The sequence below is a fragment of the Grampus griseus genome, assembly GCF_964374135.1.
Source record: "Grampus griseus genome assembly, chromosome: 9".
Classification (NCBI taxonomy): domain Eukaryota; kingdom Metazoa; phylum Chordata; class Mammalia; order Artiodactyla; family Delphinidae; genus Grampus; species Grampus griseus.
Window position 1 is genome coordinate 67,167,051 of NC_139003.1, and position 17,844 is coordinate 67,184,894.

The 17,844-nt window shown below is 36.8% G+C and overlaps 1 protein-coding gene across 6 annotated transcripts in view; it reads right to left on the minus strand.

Moving 5' to 3' along the window:
• Window positions 1-17,844, minus strand: part of DGKB (diacylglycerol kinase beta) — a gene marked incomplete at both ends in the record, with an annotated part of 639,446 nt that overhangs the window by 512,666 nt on the left and 108,936 nt on the right. For all 6 annotated transcript variants that reach the window (XM_082661792.1, XM_082661790.1, XM_082661789.1 and 3 more), the window contains one exon: window positions 6,880-7,020. In XM_082661792.1, the coding sequence (XP_082517918.1) occupies window positions 6,880-7,020 (141 nt within the window). The remainder of the gene's footprint in view (window positions 1-6,879; window positions 7,021-17,844) is intronic.

Consider the following 17,844-nt stretch of genomic DNA (forward strand, 5'->3'; position numbering starts at 1 on the left):
GTAATCATGTGAAAATGGATATACTGAACATTGAGAAATGTTAAGTCCCCTTGCTCATCTCTAATGAGTCAGACTTAAACCTCATCTACCCACCCACCTACCCACAACCACCAAGTAGTTGTTTCAAAACGAAGTAATTTGGAAGAAACCAGCAAAGCAGGGAGACGGGAACCTTATAAATAAGAGGAAAGATTCAATCCATGAATAAGAATAATAGCAAATAAGGATGGTGCTGACAACAAAAAGGATTCTCTGTGAAGTGAAAATTATGCTAGAAAGAGAAAAAAAAAAAAAAAAAGTCGTCCTAGATGTAGAAGATGTACCAGATGTCAAATGAAAGACATAAAAGAAAAGAAGTTGGAAAACAGGAAAATTAAAAAATATAATAAGTCAAAGTTCTGTCATGGAGTTTGAACATCTAATAATAGTGATTTCAGAAAGACTGAACAAGTAAAATAAAGGAGAAGGTAACTAACAATGAAAAGATGAAGGAATAGATGGAGAGCACAAGTTTCCAAACCAAAATTTATGGTGGAGGATTTAGGAATTAGTTAGTTATACAGGAATTAAGAAACTAATCAAATAAAGAGAAAAAAAAAGCAGTTATTAACACCACAGAAAATAAAAATTGTTTGGCTTGGTAAGCCTATAGAACCTTTCCCTTTTAAAAGCATATCTGAATAATACTGATAAAATTAATAGTGATCCTCAAACATTATAATAAGACTATTTTTTCCTTAGAATTTAAAAGTAAAGTTAGTCTCCAAGGTCAAGTGAATCACTGAACAAAGAGGTTTTATTTTTAAAACCAACATATAAGGATATAGATTTTTAGGTGCAAAAATAATTTAAGCCCAATATTAAAATTATTCTGTCAACATGATAGCTTCCAAAGGTGGGTACCTCTTAAAAAGTTACAAACCAGTTTAACCCACATTTTTTCTATTTTTATGCTCATGCAATTACACTTTATATAGAAACAATTATGTGCCCACACATGAATTTGGTTAAAAGCTCAAAGGAAAGGCACATTACACAATATGAGGGCAATTCTTTATATCTAGAATTTGTTTCTTTTCCAAAAGATGTGCAAGTTTTTAATCTATTTTCCCATAGAATATGTTTTTGTACTTTGTATAATATGTTATTGATATGAAAATATTATTATGGAAATTGTTTTTAAAGATTATAAAGTATATATTTTAAAAAGCATTTAAGCCAGAATTTGTTTAACTCACAATTTTTTACTGTTTTATGTATTTCAAGACCTATCTAATAAACCACAAGGGCAGAGGTGAAAATCATTTGTTTGGAGTTTTTTACATCTAATATAATGGTGTTATACTTTCTTCTTTTCTCCACAGAAGAAACAATAGGGCTTCCCTGGTGGCGCAGTGATTGAGAGTCCGCCTGCCCATGCAGGGAACATGGGTTCGTGCCCCGGTCCGGGAGGATCCCACATGCCGCGGAGCGGCTGGGTCCGTGAGCCATGGTCGCTGAGCCTGCGCGCCCGAAGCCTGTGCTCCGCAACAGGAGAGGCAACAGTGAGAGGCCCGCGTACCGGAAAAAAAAAAAAAAAAAAAAAAAAAAGAAACAATAATCTAAACAAGGAAAGGCAGCTTTTCAAAATAAAAAGGGCACCTATACAGCAGGTCAGAAATCATACATTTTAGTCACAGATAGCTAAACTGGTGGTGTAATTAATAACCAGTCTCTCTGGGCTTTAAATGTTTCATTGACAATATAGGAAGGTTAACTAGATGATATTTGAGGACTTTTCAATATTAAATTTCAGTGGTTCTAAGATTAATACTAGACAGAGCCGTAACTTTAACATACAGGGTAGTCCTCATTATCTGCATGTCAACTGTGTATTTTTCTGGACATTTTCCTATTGATTTCTTTTTAGTGATATATTTTCAGTAACTGTAAGCTAACTTAAAGTTATTCTAGCTAAGTCATTAATAATTTGATAAACTCTAATCCCAATGTGAATGCCACATTTATACTTTTAAATAAAAGTATAAATTTAGTAATATTTGATGCCTTCAATAATTCACATTATCTTCCTCTTGTCAAGCACCCATAGACTTCAATACAGTTCCATTTAACTAGCATTTATTGAGCATCTATCTTTTGAAAAACACACATATATAAGTGGTAGGTGCTAGAGTGGGAAGTTACACACAGTGCAATGGTACAAGGAAGGAGAGTAAAATAATCTGATTAGAGATGGCAAGAGGACTCATGATGTGAGCTTAGGCTTCAAGTGTAGACTGGACTGGATCTGATACACACTGGGAAAGATATACACCCCTAGCAAATGCACATTATAAGCAAAGGCATGAAGGTGGAAAAGTTCAGGGTTTGTCTGATAATTAAAAAGTAGATTCATATGACTGGGACTTTTTTGTGCAGGTCATAGCCAAATGCAAGACTGGCCAAGTAGGTTGGGGTCAAATTGTGGAGCCAGATTAGTTTATGGATGCTAAGTTAAGGACTTACTTTGATGTATTATTCAATAGGGAACTACAAAAGGGACACATGCTTCCTGAGTCAGAAGAAGAGGAAAGAACAGGTATAGAAGTTGACAAGTTTTAGGCAACATGAGAGAAAGCTATAAGAATTTACAGCTAATGAGTGAGATGATGATTAATTAAGTAGGTGTTTGAAGTAACAAAGCATCTGAATGAACCTTTAACTAGGAGAAGTCAATGACCAGAGAAACACTGAAGGCACTGAAGGCCAGCTGAGGCTTTGAGAAGAGTTCTAATCCACAGAATTATATTATCATTTCACAAAATCTCTGGCAGCTCAGTATATGAGCAAATAAATTGGATGTTCAAAACTAAGTGAGAAGGAATGATTGACCTCACGAATTACGGGGTCAGTCTACATTTGAAGGGGTGGGAGGCCCAAAAGCAGCAAGCAAGTTTAGGAGGAAGTGAAGCGGTCAAGGGGCAAGAATTCTTAACTTACTTTTTTTTTTTTTTTTTTGCGGTACGCGGGCCTCTCACTGTTGTGGCCTCTCCCGTTGCGGAGCACAGGCTCCAGACGCGCAGGCTCAGCGGCCATGGCTCACGGGCCCAGCCGCGGCATGTGGGATCTTCCCAAACCGGGGCACGAACCCGTGTCCCCTGCATCGGCAGGCGGACTCTCAACCACTGCGCCACCAGGGAAGCCCATTAACTTACTTTTATTTCATTTAACATTCACATAAATGTGAAGGAATTTATGTGAGCAAATATTGGTTCATTTAATTCTCATAGCAAACATACAAGATAGACATTATTATGATCCCAATTTTACAGCTGGGGAAGCTGAGGCCTGAGAGGTTTTAACAATGTGCCTGGGTCACTCAGATAGTAAGGGTCAAAGCTAAGATTCATTCAGTTAGTGAAGTGAAGGGTCCAGGCTCCTGCGTACTGTGCTATGCTATATTTAAACTCAAAGCAGAAAAGTAAAAAGTTACGTGAGCTTAGGCTGTGGTCAAAGCAAAATACTAGAATTTAAATTTATAGAATAAGAGCAGTCTTTGGGAATTAAAAGACTTGGGGTATTGCAACAAAAGTGGGTGACTGAAATAAAATGGAGTTGAGGTCACAGTATTTGAGGAATCTAAGGAGACTCAAAGAGGGATGTATTGAATGGCTCTCCATAAAGTACTGTAGTGGGCTTAAGGTGAAGAGGGCAAACCAGACCTGGTACAATGTTCTTATCTATGCACCTCGATGGTTGGTAACTTCCACCAAGACAAAAATAGAATTCCTCCACAACTTCAGGACACACACACATGCATGCACACATACTTTCCAAGGGTTCGTGGGAACAGGTAAATAAATACCTTCTACTTGACAGGGCCTCAGCACTGGCAAAGACCACAGGGAGGCATTAGGATTGAGTCAAAGACTGAGTGAAGGAAAGCAAGTTGAAGAAATGGCATATAATCAGTGGAAAGTTCAAAAGCGTGTTTGTTTGTTAGTTTCCTTTCAATGAAAAAAGAATGCTTTATTCTAAACATTTTGTGAATGCCTGGCAGAAAAGAGAGGTGGGGGAGATTAGAAGGGGCAGTAAGCACTGAATAGATTTACAAAACATTGTTTTTTGGGGAAAAAATATTTAAAACATGTCATTAATTTATCTAATAACCCAGGTAAAAGAACGTATCAAATAATGCCACCATCAATTCCAAGAACAATTGTAGTTTCAGATGAATTATGTGTGTGTGTGTGTGTGTGTGTGTTTTCATTGGACTGAAGGAACTGCATAAACCAATGCTTCTAAAAATGTGGTACCTGCAACATCAGCATGACCTGAAATGAAAACTCTGAAGTCCTATTCCAGGCTTGCTGAATCACATATACTCAAGTTGGGGCAGAGCAAGCTGTGTGTTCATAAGCCCTGCAGGTGATTCTTATGTGCGATAAAGTTCAAGAACCTCTGGCCTAAGACAACATGTCTGTACTCCTTTCTGCTTAGCTGCTTAGAAATTGAGATTCAAAAACATCACTCACCTGCAAAAGTTAACTATATTAGATGCTTGATTATATCTACTTCTGTGTTAATTTTAATTATTTTCTTCTCTTCTTTCCTCTAGTATATATTATGTTTAATAAGTCATAACCATTTTGGAAATATATATTAAATGAACAACCATTAGATTTCTTTAAAGACATTGAAAAAATTTTAGAATCTATAACTATAATATACTATATGAATGTTAGGAATTTGTAAACGCGCAACTGTAGAAGGGAAAAATGTATAAGTACCTAGCTAAGAAGCTGGGCGAAAGAAATGGATTCTGATTTAACTGATGTAGGGAAAATGCCTGGCATTTAGAAAACAAACCAACAAACACAAGCTCCAGATGAGTAAGGACCAGGTTAAGGTCCTCCACACTTGAGGAGAGTAGAGAAGAAAACTAGAACAGAGCTAGAACCTTAATGAGTTTCTGAAATTGAAATGCATTTTCTTTCAAGAGTCTGGTGAAAATCACAGAAGTAATGCCAGGTGGTAACAAGTCTGTCTATGCAGGAAGTCTAAAGAAATGAATGGTATAAGCTCGAAAAAGAGCTGGAAAACTTAAAGAACCGAGGGAAGGAGATTGATAACACTGAAGAGAGGTAAGTGGCAGGTCAGGTTCAACTTGATTCATCAAGTGTTTCTGAATCACTCGTGGGTTAACATTATGGCTGGCAACTGTGGACGAGGACTGCTGAGACACAGATTCACATTGAGAACTTACAACATACCTCTTAGGAATTCTACCTTAAAAACAAAATACTTGCAGTTGACCTAAAAATAATTAAACTGGATCACAAAGACCATGTTGGGGAGAAGTAATGGTGTCTTTATTTATTCTCAGACCTGGAATAGAATCTTTGTTTTGTTTTGTTTTTTTGCGGTACGCGGGCTTCTCACTGTTGTGGCCTCTCCCGTTGCGAAGCACAGGCTCCGGATACACAGGCTCAGGGGCCATGGCTCACGGGCCTAGTCGCTCCGCGGCATGTGGGATCCTCCCGGACCGGGGCACAAACCCGTGTCCCCTGCATCAGCAGGCGGACTCTCAACCACTGCGCCACCAGGGAAGCCCGAATCTTTGTATTTTTAAAATCATCCCAAACACAGTCCTAATAACACCTGAGAAAACTTTCTCTCTGGCCATTACTTCAATAAAAATTCACTAAACATTAATATTTATTTTGGAATGAGAGAGATTTCTGTAGGGTCTTAGGAAAACAAATAAATCTTGAAATGCAAATATTCAACATTTAGAACTAATAAATATGTATTTAAAGAATGATGTTAATATGGTTTATTCATAACTTAAGCAGGTGTTACTATTAAATAATCATATTACATTAAATTCTTTATTAGTAAGAGAAATATTATCGAAAGTTACTGTTAAACTAAACATGCTACCCAGTCATAATTCTGAGGTGTCACAATACTCTACATTTACTTTAGAAATGTCAAATTTAGGATTCATTATCTTTACTATCATTTCAGTAGCAAAAAAAATTTAATTCATTTTAATGATATCTAATACAATCAGGTTAATCAGCTTATTGAACAAACCACCAGCTCTGTATTTAGCAAGGGCTTTGGAGATAGAATAGATTATTAAATGACGGGGCTTGCAGTAAAGGTTTGAAAAATATCTTCTTGCCTTGCAATGAGTACAGTTTGCCACCAGAGAGAGCTCAGTTACTGTATTTTATTAAAGAGAGCACTTATTTCCTTTCAACTAGATTGAAATTCTCTACCTGAAACGCCTGCTACATGGTAAAAGAAAAAAACGCTATTGTTTAATTATTTATAATATTCAGTCAACTTCTAGAAATGAAACTCTCATGCTTGGCATTTAAGAAATTATTTGTCCACCGCAACGAAAGTTAGTGCAGAAGCTTTCAAGGAAGATTTCCAGAGAGAAAGGCTCAGGTTGCCTGTGGATAGTGAACCCTTTTTCTGCTTAATGGGAAGACCTCCTACATACTAGAAATAAGTGTATTTTCAAAACAACACAAAGGATACTTTTCAATATCGTCTGGTTACCAAACTGAGCAAATTCAAAAACAAAAACCATCAATTGATAAACATGCTCAAGAAATACTCAGTAATAAATGGACCTTGATCAATAATAACCTAAAATTGATAGATTCTTAGTATCTTTTAATTGTCTGATTTTCAATTGGAGGATTTTTTTATAATTATTAACCAAGGTCACTTTACTTAATAAGAATGTAAACAACCACAGTATATACAATTTTTTTTTTTTTTTTTTTTTTTTTTTAGTATATACAATTTTAAGTTTGTCAATATCCAGTCATATCCCCCCACCCCAACCGTGATAAGTAAACTAAATGAAGAAACACATACACTCCAGTTTATCCTCAGGTCTTCCTCTTTCAAGGAGAGACAGGTAACAGACAATATCCTTCAGGTGGATTACTTCTGGGGAACACGTATTTGCTGGAGAAGTACGGGGAGAGGTGATGGCACCTTTATTCATTCTCAGACCTGGAAAAAAAGATTTGTCTTCATATACTTAAAAATATTCACAGTGCTCTCAAACAAAAACCAACAAAGGAAATAGAGAGATAATGCCTAGACCATGTAGAGAAACTGTATACTTCTGAGGCGTGAAATAACCAAATTCTTCGGTCTCTAGTATAATAGAGACAGACATTCTATGATTCTTTTAAGTAATGGAGAGTCCTTTGGGATTTGGGGACATAGGGACTGCTCTGCCTACTCACTGGATGGTGTTTGGGCCAGAATCCTATCGCCCAGAGTTAGCTGGTAGACAGATTTCAAAGCATGAAGAACTACTTTCCTATTCCACTTTTCTCTGCCTTAGGCAGTGACAGCTGTGAATCAGCTGGGAAGACTGAAAAATGGTCTTTCACAAAAAACTGAAGAAATGTGAGTCTGTCCCAATATGATTTATATATTGATGGTCAGGAATCATTCATACATAAAAACATGTATTTATGTCAAACGGTTGCCAGCACCGTGAATAAGACATCCTTTTTGCCATCAAGGAATCTGCCCATGAATAAGAGAGAAAGAGAACATAAACAAAAATCTGGATAAACATGACAGATTTAATTAGAGAGGTAAGAACATACAACTGTAGTTTGGTTTTAATATGGTCCATACTTTATTTATTACATCCATTCATTGTGCCTATTCCAAGACAAGGGTAGAGAACCCGAATATCTGTTCACAACAGCTGACGACTGCAGAGTATCTGATAATTAAATCGAAACTCTTTCACAATAAATAGTTCCATCTTATAGAGAAGTCTCTGAAACCAGATCATATGTATCTGACAAGACCTCACGGTAAACCCCAATTATCCTTTGAGGTCTATTTGGCCATATAAAAGGTATGTGGGTTAGATGGCTGATGGGCTGAATGGCTACTTGATTCCTAATTAACCAGGAGTTACTGGAATGCAGGGAATAATCTTAACCAAATACAGTTCTACAAGCCTGTCATTCATCTGGCATTCATCAGCACACCTCCACCTGACCACATCTCTTGCTCTGGTCTATCTCTTTCCATGTATAACTTTGATTGAACACCTGTGATTTCCTTCAGCCATTTCAAGATATCCAGGAGTATAATTTAATGCATGCTGAAAAGCCAGCAGTTAATTAGTTTAGTAGTCACAACGTTACTACTAATAAAATGTACCATTTATTGAATGTACACTATGTGGCAGGAACCATGCTGGGCACTTGAACATGTATCATTTCAGTTAATTCTCCCATTAACCCTGTGAGGGGAGATTGCATTAATCCCATTTTACAGATGAGAAACAGGCTTAGGGAGATGAACTGCCCAGCGTCTCATAACTAGCAACTTTATCCTTTTTATTCTACACTAATAGCTTATAGATTATTTTTGTTCAAGGCCAATAGTAAGGAAAAGTAAGAAAAAGTTTACATCTTAATCCAGCACAAATAACACACACACACACACACACACACACACACACACACACTAGGTTTCATAACTGTGCCAATGTTTTCTGTGTTAACCTATTCTCTTCTTTTTTATTCCATTCTTAAAATTCTGTCAAAGACCCCTTAAACTGAATTCATTACCCACCATGGGCCACAATTGACAGTTTGAAAAACAATGCTTTACATCTTCCATTTTTTTACCAAAGTCTTCTTTATTTCAAATACATCTCTATGCTTCACATTGATTCCGCTTGTTTATAGTTATTGAAAAAGATACATATATATATATACACACATATTATAAATGGATTTCCTCCCTTAACAAAAGTGTCACTGTATATCTGATACAAACTAACATAGTCACTTTTATAAACCAAAGGCAGAGAACAGAAGACAATCCTGAGCTTTGAAAAGAAAATACCTGACTAATTCTAACTAATCATCTAAAGCCTAGCCAGCTGCAGAAATAAGCAGTTTCAACTTATGATAAAAGACATTTTGGCACTGATCCTTCACATGACCATAACTTCCAGACTCGGAGAAACACAGCCCTTGAATTATGGTTGGATAAACTATGACCTAACCCATCCTGCCTGATGAGCTAATCCTCTCTTCTATGCTCCCCGCTTATGGTACTGAAATGATTTAATCAGCTTGATTTAACTCTTTTATACAAAAACTCAGCGTAAAACAAGAATAAAAAGCATGTATCATCACATTCATTTGAAAGAATGCCAAAAGGTATACATTTTCACTTATATATATTCACTTATGATCATTTGTATATATAAAATGAAGGTTATGGTATTTCATTATCAATTTTCATAATACTAAACACAAACATTTGGAAAATATGAGTATCATAATTTTGTTTGCCTTTCCTGTATGTAATGTACATACTGAATATGAACATTAATGTATAATTTCAACTTAACACTACTTTTGAACAAGAAACATGTTACTATACTAAAATTATTTTGTTTGACAAAATGAGTTGACTATTTGCCATTTTCTGTTCATGAGAGGTTGTAAACAAAAAGTTGTATCATGCACTGAACTGTGTCATAGTTTAACATTTAAAAGAATTTAAAGGTTATTTTAAAAAGAAATTATGGGCATGTATGACAACACACAATGAAAAACTAATCAGTTTTTCCTTAAGTGCAATTTCAGCTAAATTTGAGAGGTAAAACATATACTTTTCACAATGATTTATAGGGTGCATCAGAGAAAGAAAAATAAAATGTCAATGAGCTTTTCCACAATTACTTTACAACAAAACAATTATAGAGCTGGACCACTAAATCTTGACGTGTTGCGTTGAAAAAGCTCATAGGTTTGTTTCAGCTCCTAACCCCCTACCCTAGATCAGCCCACTTTCTCTTAAGTGGTGAAAATGTTTCCTTATATTTTCACTTAATATTTTGAGAGCAGGCCCTAGGGCCTCAATCTGTCTTCAGAGAGGTTGTTTTTACACCCTATTCTACCCTTTCAAAAATTTTTTTTTCCTGTTCCTAAACTTGGCTATAGCTCTTTCCCAGTATTTACCTCCCTCTAGGAAAGTTCACTTCCCAGAAGAAAAGTCCTTTTCCTTTTAAGCAGTTTGTGCTAAGGCTTATACAGGACACACACGAGACCATGTAACTGGCAAACAGGACATAGCAAGCCTGGTTTCTTGGCTGCAGCTCCTCAATGAAACGAGATGGTAAATGGAATCTTACACTTCTCTTTAGCAGTAATAGCCTCTGAAGAAAAGGTTCAAAAGTCTACTTCCCTTGGGACTTCCCTGGTGGTGCAGTGGTTAAGAAACCATCTGCCAATGCAGGGGACACCGGTTCGAGCCCTGGTCCGGGAAGATCCTACATGCCCCAGAGCAACTAAACCCATGTGCCACAACTACTGAGCCTGTGCTCTAGAGCCTGCGAGCCACAACTACTGAGCCCACGTGCTGCAAATACTTAAGTCCACGCATCTAGATCCCATGCTCCGCAACAAGCCACCTCAATGAGGAGCCCGCGCACTAGAATGAAGCGTAGCCCCCGCTTGCCACAACTAGAGGAAGCCCCCGCACAGCAACGAAGACCCAACACAGCCATAAATAAATAAATAAATAAATAAATAAATAAATAAATAAATTAATTAATTAAAGAAAAGGTCTACTTCCCTTTAACAAAGGCCATTTTAACCCATCCAAGCATCGGTGAAACTCTCCTTAGAATTGGAACTGCACATGAAGCTAGGTAAAACACAATGTGTTTTTTTTGTTTTTTTTTGCCTCAAGTGGTCAATAGCTCAGAAGATCATGTGACTGACATCCAAATTTGCAGGTTCTCTGACTTGCCCAAGGCTATGCTTCTTTAAATATTTCCCCACAAAAGTGACCCATATATACCTATACACATATAATATATATTACAAGGTACAACAAAGTACAAAATAAAGTGAAAAATAGGCAAAGTAATTAGAGCCTATTAGTTTTATTAGGAATAATTATCTTGTACTTCGATGGCATTTTTCTGTTTTTATGATGATTATATATATGTATATACACATATATATAAACATTATTCTCTTCAAAGTTTTAACTACAAAAAGAGTTAGCGTTAGTCAAACTGAATATTGCCTACGATTATCACATTCTTCAAGCACACGATTTTCATTGTATTCCAATACAGACACTCCATTTCTTAAAACAATGACCTAAAACGTTTTATTCTAATAGATACTTTTAATTCTAGTCTCAAGGTTCAATTGTTAGCAAATCAGTTTTGGGTACATGTTCAATTACTGCCTCTGCTCCAGTTTATTTTATTTTCAAACACTTGCATTCCAGATAATGAAAACGGTAGCGTTATCTCCACTGTTTCCCTTCATCTATTAAAATGAAATATTCAAAACTGTTATTATTACTATGAAATAATGATACGAATTAAAATTCTAAACTTATAAGGCAATAAAACACTCTGGCAATTTGGTTTTTCCATTTCTTTATACTGGCTCAATTTGCAGAAATTTAACAGGCTTATGAAGCAATTTGTCACATAGTGTAGTCACATATCATACTTCCAATATTCATATTAATAGTCATGATGAGTAGCACAGATAACCAAGAATAACAACAGTTACTTCATATTATCACACATTTCATGATTTTTAGACAACCTTCTAACTATGCTTGTCTTAAAATAATATAATTAAAAAAAAAATTTTTTTATGCTTACACAAACCTGCAGCAAGATGAGATAGCCTGGGTAAACTAGATTGTGATTCCTCATAAAATGAGGACAGGCAATGGATACAGTCCTTGACAAGAGACTAGGGCCAGCAAAATCCCTCTAAGAACATCATATGGGTTTCATCTTTTTGGCCACTGGCAAAAACCTGAAACAAGCAATTATAAGGAGCAGGGCTTGAAGCAGGTCTTTGGGGGTGATGTTCTAGGAGCAGAACAAACTCTGCAAAGGAGCAAGGCTCCTGGCTGTGTGCCAACAACACTGACCCTGCAATTCCATTTGTGAGAGAAAACCATTGTAAAGCAATTACACTCCAATAAAGATGTTAAAAAATAAAATTAAAAAAAAAAAGGGTGGAAAATCAGAGACTAAACTACTTATAGTCACATAGCACTCCCAGGAGTTCAGAGTTGAAGACAGGCCATCTAACTCCAAACTTTGAGCTCTTTTCAAAAGCAGTAAAAGGAAGACTTGCTCTATCAGTCCTGTCCAGTAAAATATTCTTCAATGATAGAAACGTTCTATGTACACCTTGTTCAATATAGTAGTATTAACCACATATGGTTGTTGAACACATGAAATGTGGCTGGCGTTTGACTGAAGAACTGAATTGTTTTAATTGATTGTTAACTAACTTAAATTTAGATTTCAAAGTTACATTGGGCTGGTGGCAACCATAATGCAGGTGACACACTGTCTACAGGCAGAGAATTGAGAGTTGGTTGAATTACTCTGTTTCGTGACTATGCCTAACCATGGGAATTAAGCCACCATATGTGAAAAGAAGTCATGCTACCAAAATTTGTATATTTGTCACATTAAAAAGAAATCCCAATAATACTCCTTAAATTTGACTGTATTCTTTCAGGATGTATGACATCTTAGTGGAAAAAAAAAACTATATTGAATTTGACCTTTATCCTGTGTTTGCAAACTAAAACACAGGAAAATGATCTGTTTAATTAATAATGGTAAAAGTTGGCATTCCTAAGGTACCTAATGCATTACGTTTTTGAGTCCCACAATACCCAGTAAGATACATATACTTCTTATCTCCATTTCGCATTTGAGAAAACAAAGACCAGTTGTGCATCCACAATTCAAAAGGCAGCCTGATGTGGGATTTCATGCTTTAAGTATAATTTTGTGGGGCTAGAGAGAGAAAAATAAAGCAGAAAAATCTGTCTCCTGCCTCTCAATAAATGACCTTTTGTTTTAAGGGTCTGGTTTTCAAGACTCTTGATAGTGCATACATTATTTCATAAACCTTTGGAAGGAAATTAGAAATCCTAGCCATGGCTGAGAGCTCTAAATTCATCTTCCATTCAGATCAGTCCTTGGGCCATCCACTTAATACACCCATGAAAATACATATTTACCAAATCTTTACCTGCATTTTCTTATGGGAAATGGATTATGAATGATTTTTCTTAACTGTGTTTTTTAATAGGTATACAACTAACATATCCTTTATAAACATAAACCAAAATAAATATTAAGGTCCTTTAATATTAGTCATGTAAAACCAGGTTCCAGGCATGTAAAACCAGGTTCCAGGCATTGGAGATAAAGTACTGAACCAAGGAGATGAAAACTCCCATTTTCATAGGGTTTTTCTTCTAGCAGATCAAAGCAAATGCTCAATACCATAGCTCATTTTCTAGCTTGCTACTAAGTATTTTTAGAGCATAACACAAATTAAATAATATTATGATTGATTTGAGTCTCTGTAAAGTACTAAATACCTTATTGCCCTCATGAGGATCTCAAAAACTGTAAATAAGTATTTGTTAACATATTATGCAAAAATCTTAAGATAACACTATCATTTAATATGTAATTAAGATGCAATTCAAAATACAAAACCCCTTTATTTTGGGTCAATAAATTTAATAGCAAAAATGAACACTTTGAAAACCAAAATTTTACTTAGCATATTCAGACAGAACAATAAAGAAACCTATATAATCAAGTTCAGTATATTCAAACCCATTTAATAATTAAAGAGGAGATTTGGGAGAAACTTTTCTTTTACCGACAGTAATTTTATCATCAATGGAGCCTTGAAGTTACAGAGTTTTCTCTGGTTTCAGGGAAGGATTTTTAGGGCTTTCAGGGTTTCAGGATAAAAAATTTATTGGAGTAAAATAATTTTTAGATTACTACTACTACTAATGATGATTATAAGTGTGAATTTGGTACTATAGAGGCATAAAAAATGTAATGGCTGACATACATAAATGCTTATTGGCCAATGGATAGAAATTCTTGTATCTTTATTTCTAGGGCATTTGTATGTAGGTATATAAGCTGCACAGACTATAATTGTTATTATCAATAAAGCATATCAACAGTGATAAAAGCACAAATATATTTGAAATGCCCTACTGTGTGCCAAGAATCTCCGCATCTCATAGCTACATAAGTCTTGTACTCTGTTCAATTTGTGTTTTATGGAACCTGGCCTGCCCTTGTTTGCATGGTGGAAACTGAAGGAGCTTATTAGACACAAAAGGCCTATAAAGCTACTTTACACTACACACACACACACACACACACACACGCACACACACACACACACATTTTTACTATCCTTAAAACAGTACTGATAAGAGTAATACTTTCTTCTCAGCACAGTTAATGAAGTATGTTTCCTGGCAAGAACACTCAGTAAGGTCATTTGGCAAGAGAACATTTTCCCGAAGGTTTAAGTACTTCATTTTCATTGCAAAATCTTCTGTTCTTAACTTGATTAACTTCCTTATGGACAAAAGGGCATTGTTTCTCCTTTTCTGTCTAAAAAATGCCATTGTGGTATGACTCTCTGGTTGTACAGACAACATGAAAAGAGCTAAACACCATCACTGATATTGCAGCTTCACAGAATTCACTAACCATTGCCACATCAAATGAGCAATGAGAGGGGACCCAAGATAAAGTACCTGAAGTTTTTCAGAGATAGTTTTTATTATTCTCAATCTTAAATATCTTTGGGACTTTTTTTTTTTTTTTGCGGTACGCAGGCCTCTCACTGTTGTGGCCTCTCCCGTTGCGGAGCACAAGCTCCGGACGCGCAGGCTCAGCAGCCATGGCTCACAGGCCCAGCCGCTCTGCAGCATGTGGGATCTTCCCGGACCGGGGCACGAACCCGCATCCCCTGCATCGGCAGGCAGACTCCCAACCACTGTGCCACCAGGGAAGCCCTGGAACTTTTTTATATATCTTTAGCCTCATCTGTCTTCATGATAGCTTCCACACCACTGACAGTGTAATTATTTTCTGGCTTACATCCTTTTCATGGCTCTCCAATTTCTTCTGGATAAAATTCAAAACACAGCATGATGGACAACACTCTCTACCATCGGGTCCTGGCTACCCACCTCATCTCTCCTCCAGTCATGTCATCTGTCCCAGCCCAACTGAGTCAAGGCACAGCCCCAGATCTCTCAAGACTCCCCAGAAGTCTACCTTCCTCCACTCTCTGAAGGCAGTCAGGACTCTAATCCTGCCAGGATTGCTCCCCCAACTCTACCTCCAGGCTGTGCCCAATACTTCCAAGGTCATGACTACTATCTACTCTGGGACCATCAAAAATGACCTTATGACCCTCATCCCAGTTTCAGTCAGTCATGAGAAACCTAGGACTTTCAGTCATCCTCAGCCTTGACCTGCACTTTCTATCTGATTCATTTTTGACAACAGCATTCATTCCATTTGACGTGCCACAAATTTTTATTTTTAGGAGTCTTTCTCTCACCACTAGAATGTATATGACTATGGGAGGGGTAGCTCTGTTTTGCTCACTGATGTACTCCCAGTAATTTGAATAGTACCTGGCACATTGTAAGTGATCAATAAATATTTTTGAATGCATAAATATTGAATGTCTTAAAGTTTGTGCACTGTCCTTTGATGGGACATGATTTTAAGATTTAAACAGAAATTGTATATGTTGCTTTCTCTTGGAACTCCCTTCTAATCCACTCCTTCCCATCCCTCCCACTACCTCTACCTGGATAATTTCAATTTATGGTTAAAATCTCAGTCACATGCTCCTGACACATACAGCACAGCACTTGTTTTATTGTAGTAAAACTGACCACCTATCTGTTTTTTTCCCTGACTCTAAAGGATCCTCAGCTTTCTTGTGGAATTCCTGGCACATAATGTGTTTTTAAAAATGAATGGTTGGATGCATAAATTAAGGAAATAATAAAATGAATAATTAAATGGTACGACTGGTCAATTCACTACATGATCTGATTTAAACGGTGCTAGGAAAATCTTCTCTTTGTGTGCTATAAAACAACTAATAAGAAATAACAAAAACTCTTACACTGACCTATGGTTAATAAAGGATGTTCCTATTATAAAGTCAATGTTTTGTACATTGGGGAGCCCAACAGGAATATACAGTATGAGTGTCTGAACCAGTTAATAAATCACATCACATTCTCTTCTAATTGCCATATTCTTAGAGAAAGTAATTGTTATTAATAACTGCTGTTAATTGCTATCCTACACAAAAAGAAAAACAATTTAGCTGAAGAGGTTTAATTCCAGGAGTTTCTGTGTGACAACTGTCAAAGGTGGGATTTGGAGAGAGGCAGGGATGTCCCAGCTAATCTACAAGAGGCAGATGGTGGGACTTTAACAAGGGTGACAGGGTTGCTTCCCAGCTACACTCTCTAGGTATCCCATCTTACTGATCACTGCATCCATAGCATGGTACACAGCATATGCTCTTGAATTAAAATGAAGCATTAGCTGAGACCTGAAGGAGCTGGGTTTTGCTGTGAAATAAGGGCAGAGGGTACATCATGCAGAAAAGCCCAGAGTCCTGAGTAAGCACAGCAGGTTTTAAGTCACAGCAAACAGTTGGATATGAAAAGAATCTGGGTGCATGGGGCAAGGAGACAGAGAATGAGGACGGTAGGCAGACTCTATATGCTGCATGGCATTGGCTTAATGCTATGGAACTCAGATTTTATCATCTTCTTAACTGCACTGTCCAGGCCCTGGAGTCTCTGTAAGGTCACTTCAGGAGGGGGTGTCTCCAGAGGCAGGGGGAAGGCAGAGTGACTAGGACTCCCTGTACTCAGACCTCTCCTGCACCACCCTCAAAGCAAAGTAACTCTGCTTTAATCGGCTTTAAATATCAAGGATTTATGTTTACTTGGGAAATAAAGGTTTAAAAAACATTCCACAAGGTGATTGTGAAAGTCTGCACTTGGGAACCCATGAATAATATCATCAGGCTTCTGTGTTAGAAAGAACATTTTCCAGATGGGAGGGCAGGGCCTGGCTGGGAGTCATGCTAATTGATAGTCTAGGACACAAACAATGATGTATCAAACTGACGCAGGCAGAATGTTTGAGAAGAAGTTACAACGAGTAATAGCATTTTGTGATTAACTAAACCTAAGTAGTGAGGCAGTGAAGGGTAGGAAGGGTCCAAGATTTTAGGGTAGGGAAATTGATAAATACTCAGGTTCCTTTCAACCAGAAAGAAGATAGGAATAGAAGCAGAGTTGGGTAGAATATAATTATTTGACTTTCCAAACCACTTAGTTTGACTCCTTATGGAGCACTCACTCAGATGAAGGGCTCCATCTGGAATATAGTAATATGCATTCTCTGTGAGCTGAATAAACCGTTTTGGGTTGTGTGGGAAACAATTGAGCATTTTATTTTAGACAGCACCTGTTTTTTTGTATGATGTGAAAAAAAAATGGCATCTGTTGAGAGTGAGGGGAAAGATGAATAAACTAAAGGAGGTTTAAAAAGTTTAACCTGATTGATCTAGGAGACAGTATCAAGAATAAATACTTTTCAGAATAGATTTTTTTAAGAGCTGAAGAGGTGTTAAGGCCATGTTAATACTGGGTGTTAGGAATGTGTAGTGACAACAGCCTGCATGCATATTTATGAGATTTCTCCCTGGTTATGCTCAGTGTGCAAATAGCAGGGACTGAAATATGGGATCATAATAGTGATCATGGTTGAGGGTTTGTGAGCCACTTGCGGAAGAAAAAAAGGATTCCAAATAATTAAACATTTCTGTAAAGATAACAGTTCAAGTGATAGATTCCAGGGATGAAGGTAAGATCAGAAATTGGTTGTTGGACTAGCAGAGA